Source organism: Hypomesus nipponensis, chromosome 17 (assembly GCF_054491055.1).
Source record: "Hypomesus nipponensis isolate SF chromosome 17, ASM5449105v1, whole genome shotgun sequence".
Lineage (NCBI taxonomy): Eukaryota > Metazoa > Chordata > Actinopteri > Osmeriformes > Osmeridae > Hypomesus > Hypomesus nipponensis.
This window is the reverse complement of record NC_140377.1, coordinates 5,419,949-5,439,842: the sequence shown is the minus strand read 5'-3', so window position 1 is coordinate 5,439,842 and position 19,894 is coordinate 5,419,949. Positions and strand designations below refer to the sequence as shown.

The 19,894-nt window shown below is 37.9% G+C and overlaps 1 protein-coding gene and 1 non-coding gene across 2 annotated transcripts; one reads left to right on the top strand and one right to left on the bottom strand.

Moving 5' to 3' along the window:
- The first annotated feature begins 382 nt into the window (after positions 1–382).
- pla2g10 (phospholipase A2 group X) lies at positions 383–4,387 on the top strand. The gene is made up of 4 exons (XM_084678227.1): positions 383–602; positions 2,779–2,947; positions 3,543–3,649; positions 4,212–4,387. The coding sequence occupies exons 1-4, from the start codon at positions 566–568 to the stop codon at positions 4,358–4,360; spliced, it is 462 nt and encodes a 153-aa protein (XP_084534353.1). The 5' UTR covers positions 383–565; the 3' UTR covers positions 4,361–4,387.
- A 7,713-nt stretch (positions 4,388–12,100) lies between these two features.
- On the bottom strand, positions 12,101–12,172 carry trnat-cgu (transfer RNA threonine (anticodon CGU)). The gene has a single exon. It is a non-coding gene; the product is annotated as a tRNA-Thr (tRNA).
- Between the last annotated feature and the right edge of the window lie 7,722 nt (positions 12,173–19,894).

The window sequence follows — 19,894 nt, the reverse complement described above, 5'->3', positions numbered from 1 at the left end:
TTAAGCATTCTAAAACTGGTTGTTCCCATCTTTGATTGTGATTGGCTATATCGCGTTCCATGCCATTGTAAAATCCAACATAACCTTACAGGTTGTCCTCATAACATTCTATAAAATTCCATATTACTGGTCATCGAATATTTCAAATAAAAAAAAACACTGCAAAGGTGTCCATCTGGCTGTTGTGTGGCAACGATTTGTGTAGGAACTATACTTTGTAGTGGCGGAATGACGGTTTATTATTAAACTATTTTGTTTCTAATTGTTTTTATTTACGAAATCAAATATTTGTAGTAACAGTTTTAGAAAAGCAATAAGCCCCGCAAGTCGTGCCTAACAACTCGCCTTAGGCCTACCTGTTCTAAAATCAGCGCAAACCACGGCCTCTTGGGGCTTAGGCCTATTGCTTAAGCATGATTGGTTGTAGGTTATCCAATTGAGCGAAGAGCCATTTGTTTTACGAGTTCGGTTGAAACACGCCCCATAGTCACAGCCCAACTGAGAGTTATCAGACTCATATTCTGACTAAAATTATGAGTATGAAAACGTCAGGCTAGATCTTACCATGACTACGCTTTATCGTGCGCTTCTTCTGTTGAGTGGTAAGTAGTCGCTCTTCTATTTAGTAGGGTGATTTCAGGTAATGTGGGACACTTTTTGGTAGAGGCTCCAGCAAACTTAAAAAAATAACTGTTAACTCACCCCAGTGGTGTGTCTGTAAATCGTTTTAGGGCTTAGGAACAGTTTCATGTTGGAATAAAATGGGAATACACAATATTTTAAAACTATACACACTTTCATAACATGTAGAGTCCCTCTCTCACTCAGGCAGCATTTTCAGGTAATGTGGAACAGCTTGTCTGGTAAAGTGGGACAGTCATCGTCTGTCACCCTAGTCTGCTTGTATAATTTGTTTATATACAACAATGCTACTGTAGGTGCAGGGGTGTGGCAATTAAGCAATAAGCCCCAAGAGGCCGTGGTTTTTGCGTCGTGCCGAAAACCCCCTTACCTGTTCTAAAATCAGCGCAAAACACGGACTCGCTGGGCTTATTGCTTTTCTAAAACTGTTACTACAAATATTTGATATGGTTTCGTAAATAAAAACAATTAGAAACAAAATAGTTTCATAATAAACTGTCATTCTTCCGCCACTACAAAGTATAGTTCCTACATAAATCGTTGCCACGCAACAGCCAGATGGACACCTTTGCAGTGTTTTTTTATTTGAAATATTCGATGCGCAGTAATATGGAATATTAACGAATGTCATGAGGACAACCTGTAAAGCTATGCTGGATTTTACAATGGCATGGAATGCGATATAGCCAATCACAATCAAGGATGGGAACAACCAGTTTTAGAATATTTAGTTGGCAATTTAAGCCGCTGCACACTGCTCAGACAATCCCCAACTAGCCCCAACATTCTAAATTGGCAGTAGTTGGTTGCAGTCTTTGGCATGTTCAGAAAACCAACTGCCAGTTCCACACTGCCCAGACTTTATCCAATTGTAAACAACTAGACACGTTTGTTGCCTATTTTTTTAAAGACAACAGGTTGCCTTGTTTGACATGGACGAAGTAAAGGGATTAATCAATGTTGTTAAAGTAGTCATGGTCGACCTGATGGCTTTCAAAGCTGTTGGGCGTGTACAGGAGATCAGCGATCAAGACAAGCCAGGAGGAGGCTGTGGAGTAAACCGTGGCTAATGCGACGTGAAACATAGCTGGGGCATATCTTAATATATGCAAAGAGCTAAACTCAGAAAATGCCCCAGCTTTTGCAAACATTTTGCGCCTCCATCTTTTAAGCGTGTATTGACAATGGTTACTCAACTAATTGCTAGAAAAAATACACATTTCAGAGACTGCATTTCTCCTGGTGAACGCCTTATGGTTACTTTAAGATTCTCGCCAACAGATGAGGGGCTACATTGTGTCAATATAGTCTAATGTATTTGTACAAATTACAATACACTTTAGATAGGAAAAATGATTGCAGTATGATGCATTGGTATTAAACATTTGAGAACTGTCGAATTAAATTACTTTTATAGCATAAACACAGCATTACTAGATGTCCCACTTTACCTGAAAAATGCTGTCCCACATTACCTGACATGATCAGGTAATGTGGGACAGTCACATAAAACGTTTTTTTTCTAACAAAAAAAATCTAACAAAGCATTATTTTACACATTTTTGTGTGTTTGAATCAGTGGTTAAACCCCTTCAATATGCTGCAATAGTACTCATTGTATCTTCATTTCAATTCCTTTGCCAGCCTTATCATTGAGAAATATAATGTCATATGCCGCTGAACTTTAGATTCATTTTTTCTGTATAAACCTCTTGTTAAGCCAGATCACGCATACTCTGATGATGTCAGACAAATAAAAACCACTGCATAGTGACTAGAAGTGTTGTATTTACGAGTCAAGATCAACTCTGGTGATTGGATGTCGGTTTTGCACATATTAAATAATCAAAATGCATAACTGTCCTACTTTACGTGATGTCCCACATCACAAATTGACATTCAAGGTAGCCTACCATACAGAGAGAATCCATGAAGGGTAACTTATGAATAAAAACACAAGTTAAAGTTCACACTATGCAACAGTACCATAATACAAATGATGTAATGACTTGCTACCCTACAGCTTTTGCAGACTGCTGTGGATTAAAATGTATTTATTTTAGGAGAATCTTCTGATATTGAGTAAGAACGAGTGATAAACTAATCGCAAACTTGTCTTTTTCATATTTTCTTTAGTCGGGGTAGCATGCCTGGCACAGCAGAGGACCCCACGAACCAAGAGAGGTCTGCTAGAATTGGCAGGGGTCATCAAGTGTAGCACAGGGAGATCTGCCCTGTCTTACATGATGTACGGTTGCTACTGTGGACTGGGTGGTCAGGGCTGGCCCAGAGATAGGGCAGACTGGTGAGGCAAAAGGACCTAATCATTTGACAGTGCCACATATAATTTGAGTGTGATTATAGATACTACTCCTAACGGCTCCTTAATATAAGATGATATGCATGCTATAATTTCAACATCACATACTATGAGTGCATGACTATAGGGGACTGGGATATTATGACCACTTTAGTCTGTAAAGGCCACAAGATATGCAAGATTCTACCTTTCCCTTAATTTGCCATTTGAAAATAGACACAGCCAGTTTCTCACCAAATTGTAGTGCATTGCTTCCTTCCTCCTCTAATCACAGACAAGCTCTACACCACAAACAATTTTAGCTACAACTCCAACTGCTTCATCCAATCCCAGGATTTCCGCTTTACACCAGCAGTGATATTGCTCTCCATGCATATACCCATTCATCCTCTACAATTATTAAATAGTACAGTATTCATCAGTAGTAAATGTACTTTACCGCAAACTGTATACTACATTTCTGAGCCATAGAGCTATACAGCTTGTGTTTTGTCATTTTCTAATATGTTAAAACCTTGGTTATTAAGATAACTATCTGAAAATGTGTTCAATTAAGGCTCTTTTGTGTTCCTTTATAAAGGTGTTGCCACAAACACGATTGTTGCTATGGAGATGCAGAACTTGCTGGCTGCCAGACCAAAACAGACAAGTATCGTTGGACGTGTGATGACAAGAAAGCAGAGTGTGGTATGCTATCTCTATTGAGATCAATTAAAATAAGTCAAGGCAGATAGTATGGTATGTTATTAGTGCATAATAGCCATTGTGTTTACAGTGTTACTTTATTGTTCATTTAAAACCTATGTGAAATCCCTGTGCTCTGACCCAAGTGGTGTGAACACTCTTGACACATTTTGACACATTTTTACTGTCTGAAGATCACTAACACTGTAACACAACACATTGGCACAACATGGTTTCCCCTTAATGTCATTTTAAAGATGTGTGATCTCCAAGTGCGCGTGTTGCAGTAAAAATATATACATAAACAATAACAGTGCACATACTGTGGGAGAGTTAGAAGGGGATGGGCAGGAAAGGGATAGTTTCCAACCCATATTTGGATGTATTTTAAGCTGTTTTGAACCACAGTAATTGCTCCGTTTAAAAACACGTGGCTAGGAACACCCTTGCAGTGTTTATTTAAACACCAGACATTAACTCATGTTTTTAAGCTTCAGCTAAACTAGCTTACTTCAAATACCACCCCAGTCACTGAAGGAACCTTCTCTTCTTTTTTATGTTCCAGATGATCTAAAAGACAAATGTGAGAAGATTCTCTGCAGGTGTGACAGAGAGGCAGCCAAATGTTTGCGAAAGGCACCTTTCATTCAGAAATATGCCTTGTGGCCGGATTTCCTCTGTGGATGTGATCAACCAACATGCAATATTTACTGACTCAATAAATGTACATGGACATGTGTAGCTCTTTGTTATTTGTGTTAGATGTGAACACGAATGATAAGCTTGTTCTGTATAGCTTTTGCTGTATAGAATGTAAAAATGAACACAGAATTTGCTATTGAAAGAGGGTTTGATACCGTGGTAGAAACGTATTTCACCAGATTTCACCTTCACAGACCATTGACTGCTCTCTATTGAAAGGGAGAGGGTGAAATGTTTCTCTGAGAAGGTAATATCCGGTGGCTCTAGTCTTCACAATAGTTTCCTTATCTACCCAGTTGTAGTGCCTTACCTGTTATTCCCACAGGGTCTACTCACATTCCCTAAACCTCACTGAGACCCATGTTGAATAGTAGTTCTCACTCCAACCTGTTTATATGCATGTACTTTTCTTAGTGTTGTCTCCACAGGTTTTTGTGATTTAATAATCTATTACATTATGCTGTAGTGTCAGTTAAATACTTAAAAAATCAATTCCATCATCAAATATTATATTACATATTACTTTAGTTTTAGGATACTTTCTGGTGATACTTTATTTGGTAATTGTATTTCTGCTCTGTGTGTCAGATTTATAACCTCAGCTGACTCATGTTTTGGGAATTTATGGTATGTTTTCCTTCCTTCATATTCTGAATGAACACATTTTTGCTCCAAGGACCTTGCATTTTCCTGGAATACAAAAAGTATTATCAATCCTTATCAGGAAAAAAAGTGTCCTGCATAAATTTGATGTTGTATCAGTCGCTAATCTACATGAATCTTGGAGCTATTTCTTGTATCCCATGTGTGTAATGTTGTTTAAATGTTCAGAACGAGATAGCTGGCAGAGGAAATGTTGTTCCTTAGGAGTCTGGCTCCCCCTGTGGGCACAGGTTGACAGGCCTGCCATCTAGTCCTACAGTTGCCATGGTTAAAAAAGTTTAGAGCATGCCAAAACACAAATCTTTTTCTCACATTGTTTGTGTGAAATTCTCTTTCCCTTATCATATTCTTATCTTAGGGTACTTTTTATAGACGGGTTTATAACATACTTATACTTATAAAGTCACCTTACCTCATATCATAATTTGGGTAGCAATGCTGTGAATTCCATTTGCATTTCCACACTGCATGTCCAAATGTAAATAATATAAATGTATTTATACTAGCTTCTGATGTACTTTCAGTTGAGGTTCTTCACAAAGTCCTCCTCAGATTATCCTCTGTGTATGTAGTAGGTTGTCAACAAAGACAATGTATCTAAAGGGTTCCAAAGCCTAGTTGGATCTGCATCCCATGACATCTATGCATTGTTATCTACAAGACTGGGATTGGATGTTTCTAAAAGCAGAAAAAAATATTGTGGATGTTTTTGACTGAAGACTAAAAACAGTTTTCTTTCAAGTCTTGTCTGCTCATTGGATGTCACCTTGGTTATTCATCATGCCAAAGAAGTCATAGACTTGATCCCAAAAATCTTGGTTAAAAGTGACCCACCTGATTGTCGCTTTATTGTTTTGCACACTATCAGAAAGTGCTTCCCACCAGCAGGTGGTGTCAAACGCTTAGTTATTCACTCGTTCAATCATTGAAACTCATGCATCAGAAACAATAAATAGAGGCAACACAATGCGGATGTTTGTCAAGCTGGGAAATGCATGATCAATCTTTCAAAACCATAATAATGTCTTCATCACATCCGATGTGTAAAAGTGAGTGCGGCCAAGTCATTTTACCCACCCCATTTTACTAATATTGCACATTAATTTTCAGTCATAGTATTATGTGATAGATGTGATATGATGTTAAGAATGCCAATGCTTCCTATGAGTTTATCTAAAAAATAACTTTTTAAAACGACGGAGACTACAAATAGACTTCCCCTATCACAGGGAAAATTGTGGTATTAAGTCTCTGCCCCATTTTTCAGCTCACATGGGATTCTCATGTGAAACTCCTCACAGCCTGTAGCGTAGCAATGTTGAGTTGGCCTGAAATGGGAGAGGATGCTGTTGCGCAGTGGACAGAGCTCAGAACTGGGAAACAAGTATCTAGGGCATGGCCCACAAACACTTGCTCAATTGTGTCCAGCCTTCACTGGGTAATGAGCAATGAAGTTATGGAAGTCATATGCTGTAGCTGTCACATGGCAGGAGAAGAGAGAGGGCTTTTAATCCTTTATTTTCCATTTACTTGTTTTCTTCCTTTTGGAAATTCTTTAATTTGAATGGGATGAGGGTTAGCTTTGCTTGATTCCTAAAATTATTTCCTAGGCCTCTTTTTCGATATACTGGTATACATTTTACTGTTCACTGTACATGGTATATCATATCATATACACAATTAACAACACATTTCAACTCAACAAAACATTTAGGTCAGCATTTTTTAATCTACACAGTACAGATCTACACATAACAAACCACAAAACTGACTAAACCATACAATGTATTAGCCATGTTTCAGTCTTATATTCTATTTTAATATGTGTGATGTGCAAGGAAAATGTCTTGACGTGTATAAGAAAGTGTAATCACTTTGGAGCATTTGAAGTGCAGGGACACATGTCTTGGCCTGTCTTGTCTTGTGGAATTGGTCTTGTGGGATTCATTTTGTGCTTAGTAAGAACATTCTTCATCTGATTTAAAATGAATCAATTAATTTAGCCCAATACCAATTTTTTTAATAGTTTTATTTACATTTTAACCTTACCCAAATTCTCGCTTACCTCGGGATAATTTTTATTTTATTTCGTATCACAACAAATGCAGTAACATAGTTATTCTTCAAATATAGTTTTCAGACGTATTAAAAATTGATATTTGTTCTGTTGTGGATGCAGGGGGCCCGCCTACATGTGCTTGTAGTTCTGGCCCAGGCTGCACTGCTGTGATCAGGTGAGGAGGCGTATTTCAGCTCTGCCTGACGTGTTTACCCCCTCCCTCCTCCTTAACTCTATGACTCATGTGAATAAGTATAGGTTTCTGTGAGAACAAGCAATGATATGCTTATACTTAAGTTATTACACAGCAAAAATATGCTCACTATTGAAACACAACATCATCATTATATAAATCAGATGGAAGTCTTCATTCATGAGAAATAAATTGTGACTCATGTCAGCAACCATTTCTTTAGCGAGACGATTATCCTCTTTTTTGGTCAGTCAGCTGAATGTTTAGATTCACTGATGACTTATTATTCTTTCCTTTCCCTTTTTCTACATGGAATTAGTTCAACTGACTACTAGCTGTTTATTTTACGAATATTCTTCAACAGAAATCACGTTTTCCCCTGTTTGAATCAAAACACAATCTCACATTCCACAATACAACTCAGAGATAAGATGTCAGTAAGGACCTCACCTGAACAGTTTTTTTTTTTTATCAAAACTTCTCTCAGGACAGCACATACATGACCTGGGTCTGCAGGGACAGGATACACCACTGACTGCAGTCATAAGCAAGTTAGTCAGTTAACAAAGTCCTGCACTTATGTGACAAATGTCTGCAGTGGATTTAACAGTTGATAAGTGAAATAAATCTGTAATTGAGCATGGACGATACTCTTAAGAGTTCAGTGAACTTAAAAAAAAAAAAAGTAAAATGGCTTAAGAAGTCCAGAGGCTCTTTCCTTTAAATACCCTTTGACTTAGGGTTTTCAGGGTTTTCCAGTGAAAGAAACAAAGGCCTCCTAAAGGCTTAATAATATGTTTCCTAAACGCATAATGACGTCTTCTGTTTAACGGTTGTGCTGAAGATCTAAATATAACTGTAGACGCAGAAAGGGTATATGTATCCCTTCTCACAGTGTGAGGTTGTGGCTTGTCATGTGAGATTTTTCAATATCCTTTACCCTGCAGAGGTCCCCTCCAAGCTACTGTATCTGTAGCTCTCCCTTTCTCTATGACTAGGCACTACAGTGGCATTCACACCATGTTTGCCTCAGTGACTGTCAAAGCATTTAAAATGTTAATGTAAAGCAGACTTTGTCTCATGAGAATATTTACACCATGCTTTTATCTTCAAAGCTTTTAACTTAAGGATATGGGATTTAGGACTCAATGACTTAAAGAAAATGCCTTGCGCAATAAGTGATGCTTTTGTTACGTTGCGTGGGGGGTAAGACCCATACGCGGGAGAGGTAGCCAGTCATAGTATGAAAAAAGGGTTTATGCTTCTAAACGGGAAAACAGACAGGGTACTCACGGTAACAAAGTTAAGGACAAGACAAAGACTGGACACAAAACAGGAACCTAAATACACAGAACCAAACAAGACACAGGTGGACATGATAAGACAAACGAGAACTGAAACCACTGAACAAGACCCAGGTGAAGACAGTGACAGACACAGGGAAACAGTAGGGCAGGGTAAAACCAAAAACAGGGGGGGCACGGCTGTGGCCGTGACAGGTTTCATCACTTTTAGCTCAACATTATACATTTTGTTACAATACCTGACTTATACCTGTAAAACTCAACAGGTTATTGTGAGAGAGAAAGAGAGACAGAGAAAGAGAGACTCTTCCAACCTCAAATGGTCATATCTAGCTGCTTGTCAGCATTGAAGCCAGCCAGACAACATGATTAAACAGCTATTGGGGCTTTGGTGCGCTCCTCTTCCTCCTCTAGGATCTAAAAACTATGGGCAAACTCAATTCCTGCAAATGTCATAAGTCAACATTATGCTTCTTTGGTTGTACCAGCTGTTCTATCTTGTAGTCCCCTAATGTTTTAGAGATCATTGTGAGGGCTTTAGGAGTAACAAAACAGGATAATAAATAGACATGTCTTTTAAAGAAAGTTAAAAGATGTTGAAACAAAATTTGAAAGTTAACCAAAATGTATGCAGTAGTCAAAGGAACGGTTGTGGAGGGGGATAAATGAGTTGATGCAAAGGCAGGTGCACAATTCAGAAACACACCTAGGAATGCAGTGCCTAAGTTATAATGGTCACATCTGGAATCTAAACAGTGGCTGTGAGAATCCAAACCATTTAGAAGGAGGCTGATAATTACTTAATTAAGTGCAAATGATCTGCCGCATACTTCTCTGAAGGGCTTAAGCCGTTATCAGTATTGACCCATTTGTTTTTATTCTCTCTCATATCATGTTTCTGTCATAATACATTTTTTATTGACTTGGTTCAACTTGTTAGGAACCAGAATGCCTTTTAGGTCATTTTGGTTGAAGCACAGCACTTCCATGTTACTGAGGTTCAGGTCATTTTGGAGTGTTCTTGTTGTTCTGCAGAAAGCATGAGTTGACAGAAAGGTTCCAACTGGCCTTTTCCCCCCAGTTATTACGGTGACAAACATGACATCTACAGATCTGTTGAAAAACTGGTTACAATCATATGTTGGGTTGAAAATGCTCTTAAGTTATTTAGTGAGCATGTGTCAAGTAAAGTCTTAACAGTGGAGTGTCATGTAAGACCAGTACACAAACTCCAGTGCAAAACCACTTAATAGGGCACTAAATCTAAACTGTGATGAGCAAATGCATAAACCCTCTACCAACACCTTGTTTGGAGAAAACCAGTGCTGGTATGAATGTTGATAGCTTTTGTTGTGCTACATGCTTCCACACTAACGTGTGTGAAAATACACGTTTTGGTGTTTGCCTCAAGATTAGGATGGAACACAGTGGGCTTTGAATTGAAACACATGGCTTTTTCATTGCAGAACCACATTAAGAAACCCCCTGATGGACCCAGAAAAACACGCTGTAATTTGTCATTAATGTCTTTACAATTCTACAGCCATGCAGTTACATGAGACATGTTCATCAATAGACATGTATTTAAATAAACACAACTTCAAGCACCACCCTTTGTAATAAAGACTACAGGATGTTGTAATACTTTGGAGAAGTTGTTACACACACAAACACATACAAAGTATTATTAAAATAGACTTGCATTTATTCAGCCTGTAAAGTGTTAGATGAATTGACATCGGATCCCATTTTTATCCCCCACAGCCAAATCACCACACATAGGAGATCAATGCAAGAGCAATAAGGATTTTTAGGGGCATTATGACTGTGAAACTAAAACACACGTGCCCCCAAAAGCCCCTCATTCTCCGTGCTGTGTTTAAACAATTCTTAGTCTATAGTATTGCTTAGTTAATAGTATTTGTATTTCAGTAGTTCAATAGAGAACTACGTTGGCCTTCACATTTTAGACGATAGCGTGCATGCCAGAAGCGGGACTTTGTGGGCCAGTTGGATTTTTATCAACTCATCTTGCCCCCAATATCCCGTCACTGAGACCACTATAAGCCACTTGATGTAGACTGCTAAAATAGAGCATGAATACTCAGTCTTTGTCCTCTGATTTTGTGTACTAATAGCACATTGCTATTTCACTTTAGCATTGGATAAAAATAATGTTGTAATAGCCTAAATTGTGTCTATACTTCTGTTCATTAAAAGGAAGAAGAAGAACAAAGTCTTTAGAACAGTTTTATTATACAAGATTCAGTGCATTTAATGAATCGTTTTCTAATCTTTAAAACACAATTGATCAATAATTTTACTACCAACTAAACGTACACATTCCATATTAGACTGTAAAAGAAGACAAAAAGACGAAAAGAACACGACCTGTTCTATTGCGCATTTAGTAAAGTGACTCGAGTCTGCAGTACGAGACGCTGTCAACTGATCTATGGAGAGTTCAGGTACTCTCAGACACAATCTGTCTGGTGCTCAGACAGACCACCCTGGGAAATATAACGACGGATGATAACTACCACCCATTGATTATTAATACTTCCTGCGATATAATGCAACTTATATGCACAGACAAATAACACGTTACATCCTCACAAAAATGATTTAGGACGGACTGATAAAGACCACTGGACACCTAACACCTGCGTGCCCAGCCCTGCAAGAAAGACGACGTAAAACGCTCAGATTTACCGTATCAATGTTAAGAACAAACTCTTGAACAACCTCCTGTATACAATAATATTGCTTTAAACTTACCTTGATGAAAATCAAATCAGTCAGCTGGGCATCAATGACCATCTTGTCGGATTTTATCTGTTGTTGTTTCTTTAAGTAGGCTATAGCCTACGTGCTCCTAGTGGTGAGATCAGCAGTGCTTCGTAGATTTGCCTCAGTGCATTCTAACATCTCAATAGCAGTTCCCCAAACAGCGTTCATGGTTTACGCCACGAGGCATGAGAGGCCGAGAGGGGGTAAGATTTCGTTTCCAAAGTAAACAACACAAATGAAATTGGCATCAAACATTTGAGTTCTTAATGGATTAACGAGTTCTGTTGCCTCAACCATTGTCAATAAGAGACAAGTTTGGACATGTGTAGGCCTGCAATGTGACCCATTTCCGTTAGGCTACCAAATCTCCCAACATAGGACATTCATACAAATATGTGGATCTGATATTGACAAATAGTCAGGATTTTTCTGAATTGTGTACACTCAAATGACATTCGCAAATTCCTCTCAAAAAATGTGTCAATTCAAAATTAAACATTTTTCATGGTAAACTCTTTATTGAAAAATATAGGATCATGCAGATAATTATTTTTTATAAGATAGTGGATATGTCGCCCTCTGTCTACTCGAATAGCTACTTTTAAAATTCAAGGAGGAAGGTTGTTGCTTGCTTTGTCGGTCTGCATTGAGTTTTTTTTGTATCTATTATGAGCGTAAGCGAGGAAATGCATATCATATTTTAATGAATCCCAATTATATATGCTAATGAACTGCACTTCAAAAGGCACGGACGGGGTTCGAACCCGCGATCTTCGGTTTACGAGACCGACGCCTTACCACTTGGCCACCGCGCCTGCGCTTTTGCCGCCGAATCTTGAGCATTTGAATATAAAATTCCATTGACAAAATAGAGCGTTGATGTAAATCATGATTTTGGCTTTCAAACCTAAACCAATTACAATGTCAAGTAGCCTATGCACAAAATGACTACCACGAAATATATTTTGATTGGTTAATAGGTTTGCTAAAGGGACTAAGCAATGTGAAAACATTTGAAAGAAAGATCTATAATTTTAAAATGGTAGCCTAAATTTTGTATGTAAACAAATGCTCGAAAATGTGTTTTTGAACCACAAGGGGAAGCTGTTACACAATATTATTTATGTTTCCCCCACGTTATGTCTGGCTCTCTTTTCTCGTTCACGTTTTTTCTCTCGCTCTTACACACTTCCTTTCCATCTTCATTCTCTTTCTTTCGTTCTTTCTCTGTCTCCCTCCTCGTCAAACATTCAGTGTACAGTTGGTAAAAAATATTATCTTCAATTGAATACCACGTTGTCTTTTGAATGTGCTAGTCTTGTGCATGTGAAGTACAGATGGCTGGGTCAGCTGAGTTACTACTACCCCAGTTGTTTTCTGTGTCCTTTAATCTTCTCTTTCAAAATGTTCTTTGACGGCGAGTTTGGGGTTTGGTCTTGTGGCCTGGAGGGAGGAATAAACAAACACCTTTGGGAGAGAAGAGGGGGTGAGGGCTAGTGGTGTTGTTGATTGGGGGATGGGCTCACAGGACAAAGAATATTGTGGAAACGTGAGTAAAGAAGTAACTCTGGACAGTGGGATTAACGTCTGTACTTATTAGTTGAATTAAGATGTCATAATTCCTAATGTCATAATCGCAATCCCATTATCACATGATTAATATTTCTTGATTATTTATGAGAAATGTATTACACCTTAAAACTGAGTAGCAATGAGAAATTGATACATGCTATAATCAGTATATTTGCCTTGCCTTTCCATTTTGTGATACAATATGCATGAGTCTGGCAATGCTTTTTTTAATGTCTTTTTTCTAAACATCACAGAAAAATGCTTGCCTTGGGGTCTTTTATTTGATCAGATATCCTAAGGGCTGTTTCAAAGGGTTTCAAAAATGAATAAGACTCATTACCATTGGGAATGAGACTGTGAAAACCACAGATGTTTTGTACGAAACCTTGACCTGCTTATCCCTAATCATCAACACGTAGAGGAATAAAATCTGTCTCTTTTTTTATAGAAGCCTCAGAAGTATCTTACTTAGTAACCACAAGAGATACAAATGTTCTAACAAAATCTATTCCCATTGTACAAACCTACCATCTCCTGCAGAAGGAGAACAATAAGCATGCATAACAGGCGTTCCCATGCACATATAAAAAAAAACTGCTAGGTGACATGAGAAGCAGTTATTTTGTTTGCTTTATATGCTTGTTGTTTAATGGCATGATTATATTTTCAGTCAGACATAACTGCTGAGGCTTTGTTTATCTCAGAGGTCCATGTTTGGGGCCTGGGAACACTGATAACTGAAGTGCAGCCCAGTCACTGAAACAATGGGGAAACAATGAGAGTAGCTCATTGGATATCACTACTTTCTTATCCCCTAAAAATGACTCATTCATTCTAAGAAATTGGAGGGAAATACAGATTTTGGAAGAACACATTTAGTTTTTAACTGAGTCTACAGGGCATGCACATAGAATGCAATATTTGCACAAATTGAATCTATGCAAATTCACTGCTTCAAAGTTGATTTAACTGGTACTAATAGTCAGAAGAATACAATTTTTGTAATTACATTGTAGCTATTGTTAAAAATGTGACTTTCCAAAATGTAAAATGTCCTCCTTTTGTGGAATGACCCAGTCACACATATAGATTGCATTGAAAAGTTAAACAAAGTCCCCCAAAATACGCAAAATTTGAACCAGGCAGTTGTAACCCTGAAGATATGGAGTGGATAGCCTAACCCTATCCTTACCCTAACCTTAACCTTAACCCTAACCTAAATATATTAAAAATATTCTACTAAAATTCACTGGTGCCAACATGTGTGTAATGGGTAATTGAGCAGGGGCTTGTGGTGGATAATGCTTCCCAATGCCTGGAAATTATACAGTGTTGGATGAGCTCATTGGGCCACTTCCTTATCTCATGTTTGTGTATAGTGCTTAGATGCTGTAACAAGAGCAGCAAAATGAAACACAATATGACGAACACACCCAGACTGTCCTCGGCTAAACTCTAAGATCTTAGTATCCTGTATTAGCCACACCCTCCAGATGAACTGTACTGAAAAATGAGACCACAGTCTCTCTGGTTTTGTGCAAACTAACATCATGAGTCAATATAGCATTGTATCCTTCCCTGATATTAAATACATGTTACGTTTTAGTACAGTATCACCTTTTCGTATACAGTTTAAGATTTTTTCTGTGCCACCAAAAGTGAGATGTATGTTATTTTATAGTTTAAATGATTTCCAATTTTTTTGACTGCACAATAATTGTCATACAATGAGGTGTCAAGAGGAGTCATATAGATATAACACAAATATAAATCATAAAGTCACAAGTTATAAATAACTTTGTGTTAATAAATAACTTTGTGTTTCAGCACATCTGCATTCTTCTGCAAAAAAAAAGATGTATGTGATGATGACAACTGTAGGTAAGTTGCTTATTAAGATCTATCTTGCCATTCCAAACTTTGACTGCTCTCTTCCCTACAATGGACAAACTAATTATTTGACTTTTGAGGGGCCTGTCTTTGCTACTTGCCTTGTTGTGTCTTGCTCTATCCACCTCTAAAAATCCCTTGCATCTGAGTGTGGCTGGAGTGTAGGAGTCCAAAGTGTTCCTTTTTTCCTAAAGGGACTACTGACAAGTGAAAATCTGTTCGTATAATTTGTGTTGGTATGTCAAAATCTAGGCCAAATGCAAGTGGCAGGCGACACTATGGATATTCGCTGCTGTAGTGAGAATGAAAAAACAGTCATTGTGGGAATGGTTTGCTTGGTCTGACCCTGGTTGCTGCACGACAAGCAAGTGTGAAATCTATATGAAATGTAAGCAGCCTATAACGCTACACAACAAAGGCAATATGATCTCTCCCCCCTTTCCCCAATTTTCTTTTTTAGCTCTAATCAACAAACGTTTGGATTTTTTTTTTCTGAATCCTAATTAATCCTGCAACTGCATTAGTTTAAATACAAACAAAAATTCAACTAAATATTACTTTAGTATTAATGTCAAACACCCCAGAATTCAGTGGGTAACATTAGCTACGTTTAATGCTGGAGAGTTTCTTTTTTCTCAATGAGTGAAGGAAACTGAATGGATTGCTTACTGAACTATCCATTCAGCTGTCTTTTTGCTATTGGTTTTAAAGTCAGTTTAATTTCTGGATTAGTCACTCGTAAGTCTTTTAACACAATGTGATTGTATCCACTGTTAGCTGGTGTTATCGGTCTCAAATTTGACCAGCAATTAAGAAAAGATCATACATGCCTGCGGGGTCTGTTGCCATAGTTACGATACGATTCTGCAGACTATCCTCTAGTTCTTGCATCCTCCAATAGGATTGCAGAGCTGGGGCTGCAACATAAAGTAAAGATGCTCATCTTTCAGCAACACACTAGTAAGAAACAGAAACAGGTTCATGAGTATAAGAAAGTACTCTACTCTAGAGTAGCAAGAAGGGGACTGCACCCAGTCATGGCGGACCACAGAAAGCAGATCCGACGACACACTCAGCAGGAGAGGCAGGTGAGAGCGTCGCCCATTTTGAAACTTAACTCTTGTTATTGTTCATTGAAAGTGCTCCACTGAACAATATAATTGACAGTAAACAGCCTTAACATTCAATGTGGGACCATAAAAGAGGCAAAAGCCTAATAAAAGGGTGGTGTCAGTATAAATGAAATGCACTGGCAGGATGAAAGCGTAGGAAAAGGAGTGTGTTTGTACTTTTAACAAATGAAGTAGTCAAAGGCCACTCAAATCACATTTGATTTCAAGTGGCACCATCAAAGAAGTCCAGCTGAGCTCTTGTTTACTTGGAATATATTTCTTAATTTACCCAGCAAGAATCTACAATGAAGTCGTATTGGTTGGATAACGGTTCAGAAAGAAATTGTGTATCATAAAATATATCCAATGTGATTGTGTTTAAAGCGTTTGGTTATACAAAATTGAGCACGATCAATCAAAGCTAAATCTCATTACTCAGACCATCTCAGAGACGGATATTTCAATGGGCTCAATGGAGAAGCTTTGAGGCTGACCTCCCTGAGATCAAAGGCCTCAGTTTTGAGATTCATTTTTGTTTGTAATCCCATATGATTTTGAGAAAACTAAATGTGGTCAGTAAATCTGAGGCGTGAAAAAAGGACAACCGCCAATGCTGCATGTTCGTGCTACCCTCCTACCAGGCGGGCCATGAGCCTGTCGATATGGCGGTTTGATGTCAGTCAGAAAAGATGAACCCCCCACAACAAACACAGAGGGGGCTGGCACATAGAGAAGAACAGAGAAAGAAAGAGGATAAAGGGAAGAACCATCGACAGATGAACTCAGTTGTGATTAAAGATGGCGGCCGTGCATACTGCAGACTGCGTAGTGCGAGATGTGATCCATAGAAAGACAGTTTTGGCGGTCTACATTTCAGCACAACAAAAACAATTGATACATAGGAAGGCACCTTCAAATGGTAGGTATCCTGTCTTTATAGTTTTGAACCTTTGACGGTGAAGGAGGCTGCGATTGCCTTTCTTTTGAAGTTGCGTTGTTTGTCGATTCATTTTTTGCTTTCTTTATGTTTTAACAGCGTACATGATCTGGTTTTAAAAGCTAACCTCAAAACCAAAGCACATCAATTGTTTTGACTGTTTGAAGTGCATCCCAAGCTCAGACTGTCTGAGATAATAACAAGACTTCATGCCATATTTGTGTGCATTTGTTCAACCCAACAGATCTACAATCAGCGACTTTCGCCATTGGACACATCGCTACAATTGGCATGTCACCAATGGTCCATTTAAAATTGAATCAAAATATGTGCTGAAGATAGTTTATCCTTTCAAAACCATGAATAGAACTATGAAAAACAGTCATAGGAACTCAAATCGGCACATCACTTAATCCGCTGTGCCTAATCCACTCCTGGGTTTGTTAGTCCCAGCATATTCAGTAAGGACAAAGAACATCAGTAGGACTCCAGAATACATTTTCTGACAGTCTTTTGGTGTTGCCCTTTTAAGACCTTCAAGGACCTAAAAGAGCAGCATATCAATTCACCAAACACACACTTTCTTAGGTCTCTTTAGTCAAAAAACTCTTTAGTCAGTGTTGTTCAGGCTGTCTAGACATTGTCTAAACACCCAGCCTCATCTGTCCATTTGACTGATAATTTGTCTGAGTTTATTAATTTGTCACTGAAAGAATCATCTCATCTTTGATTCTGTGATTTAATGAATCATTTTATTCTCAATACTTGAATGTGTTTGTCCGTCAAACTTTCAGTAAATCATTTTAACACGCTCTTTAGTGTGGCTAATGACAATGCATACACTTTTATGTCTAGGGGGGGTATTGTTGAAGAGGTCTCACCCGAGATAATCCTATTTGAAGCAAGGCCAACTAAATATTTCAAATACACATTGACAAGTGGAACAAAACACAATATAAAAGAAAGTGAGAAATATGAAGTTGTATATATACTCTCACAAAAAGCACATCACAAAGTGTTTCTTTTTAAAGTTCAGGAATAGTTTTCAATTTAGTTGATAATACTTCTTTAACATATTAATTTGAAAATAATTACTTAACTTGAATTAACATCTGTTGACTGATATCCAAAGCCCCAACTACCAACAGTGCAATGCTTAATCTGGAATTGTCTGTAAAATTTACATAGTACAGTATTTTATTTGCATGATAAGAACAGGGAATTGCATTCTTATATAGTTTACCTTTATAAATGCTTTATAAATCTAATATTAAACTAAAAGTATCCTGTATAAAATGTAAGTACAGTACAAGCTACATTATTTATTATCTTGTGACATAAGGTCTGTTTTGTCACACTTTTGCAGTAACGTGTATCCTGCAGAACCATTTCAACAACATTAACGGCTAGACTCCTTACCAATTTTTTGTCGACGTTGTGGCATACTATTTTGTCAAAGCCTTTATAATAGTTATACTGTAATATACATTGGACATGTGCATTGGCGACACATAACAAAGAGTGGAAAAAAACGAATTTGTTCTCAAAGACATGGAAGGAATATATCTAAGTAAGCTGAAAATTATACATTTAGCTAAACTTATAGGAGTCTTTTAAAGTAATATTAAAATAATTCCTGATTACTGTAAAAAGAGAAGAGATGGAAGATGTTATTGAAATACCACTGGCTATGCAGATGTCCATCTCCTTAGGGTCCAAGACAGTGTAGAAGTCCATTTGCTCAGGTTTCATTCTTTTACGATTGCCTAAATCCCACTGGAGGAATTCCCTTGGAAGCTCTTACATGCCGTTGAGAGTGCAGATGGCTGGGTCACAGACAATGGATAACAGAAAACATTTCTGGAGGGTTGGTGTAAGTTGCCTTATCATCTTCACCAGCTGTGAATTGTAGCAGAGGACTCATGCACACCTTTGGTGGCCCATGTTTTAGCTGGTGCTAAAACATTTGACTTCTTAATTAAACATGATTTCCTTCGTGTTTCTGAGACAAAAATCATGATTGCATGTGTTCTGTTCAGTTAATTGGATGATAGATGTTTCTGCTTTAGAGGTTCAAACACAGCTTTGTAATTAATGCACCCATACCTTTTAAAGTCTACAGAATGCAGGGTCATTGGTTTAAGATGTTATGGTTAGAGGTAAAAAATGTATGAACTAGGTCAGAGCCAGTTATGTGAATTAGGCATGACATTCATAGGCTAATTGGTTTGTTAAATGTACAGTGTAAACCACAATACGGAACAAAGCGAAATAAAAAGATCCAAATTCTTGGGTAAAATCTGCCTGTAGATTTAGTTTTGCCTTTAAACACTACTGGCTATATGGAGTTTTACATAAACTTTGATGTAATCCAAACTTTACTTTGAAACCTGCGTCATCATGCTTATGAGTGGCACGATACAATTAAAGAATCATCATGTGAAAATCAAGGTTAAGTAAATAAAGCTTTGCCTAGGATGAAGACAGTGAAACTAAACCTATTTAGATATATAGCTGTACTTTGGCATTATGCTAGACTTCACCTTTGATAGTGTTGGCCTGTAAAGTGTTAGTAGTGGTAGTCTGTCGAACTGCTCTTCCTCTGGGACTTACTTTTGGTTCGCTGTGGGGGGCCCTGCGATCAAAGCCAGAACTCATGGAGGACAGGAGGAAGCCTGTGTATGCAGCTGCTGGTGAGGATGGTACCTCTGGCTGAGAGTCTCCTCTAGACTACCGGAGCCTTGTGGCAAACATTCTGTCACATCACACAATTATAGTGTAGGACATTATTTATATGACCATAATGAGAAGAGTATCATAAAGTGTTTATCATCAAGACTGCTTTAATTTGACAAAACAAGCCAATCAAGTTTAAATACATGTCATGCAGTGTGTGCATGCTAAAATATTAGTGGGGTGTTAGTAAATTGTGAGGTATGAACTCAAATCGTTTTCTCTTTTTCTCATTCAGGACCGAATGGATAGTGAAGAAAATGTGTCATGGCAACATTGCTCATTGGCTTGGA

Bases quoted from the DNA above. Each gene is read 5' to 3' on its own strand.
- pla2g10 (XM_084678227.1), top strand. From the start codon at position 566: ATGACTACGCTTTATCGTGCGCTTCTTCTGTTGAGTG. The intron at 2,948-3,542 runs GTGAGGCAAAAG...TCCTTTATAAAG, and splicing joins CCCAGAGATAGGGCAGACTG to GTGTTGCCACAAACACGATT. The intron at 3,650-4,211 runs GTATGCTATCTC...TTTATGTTCCAG, and splicing joins TGACAAGAAAGCAGAGTGTG to ATGATCTAAAAGACAAATGT.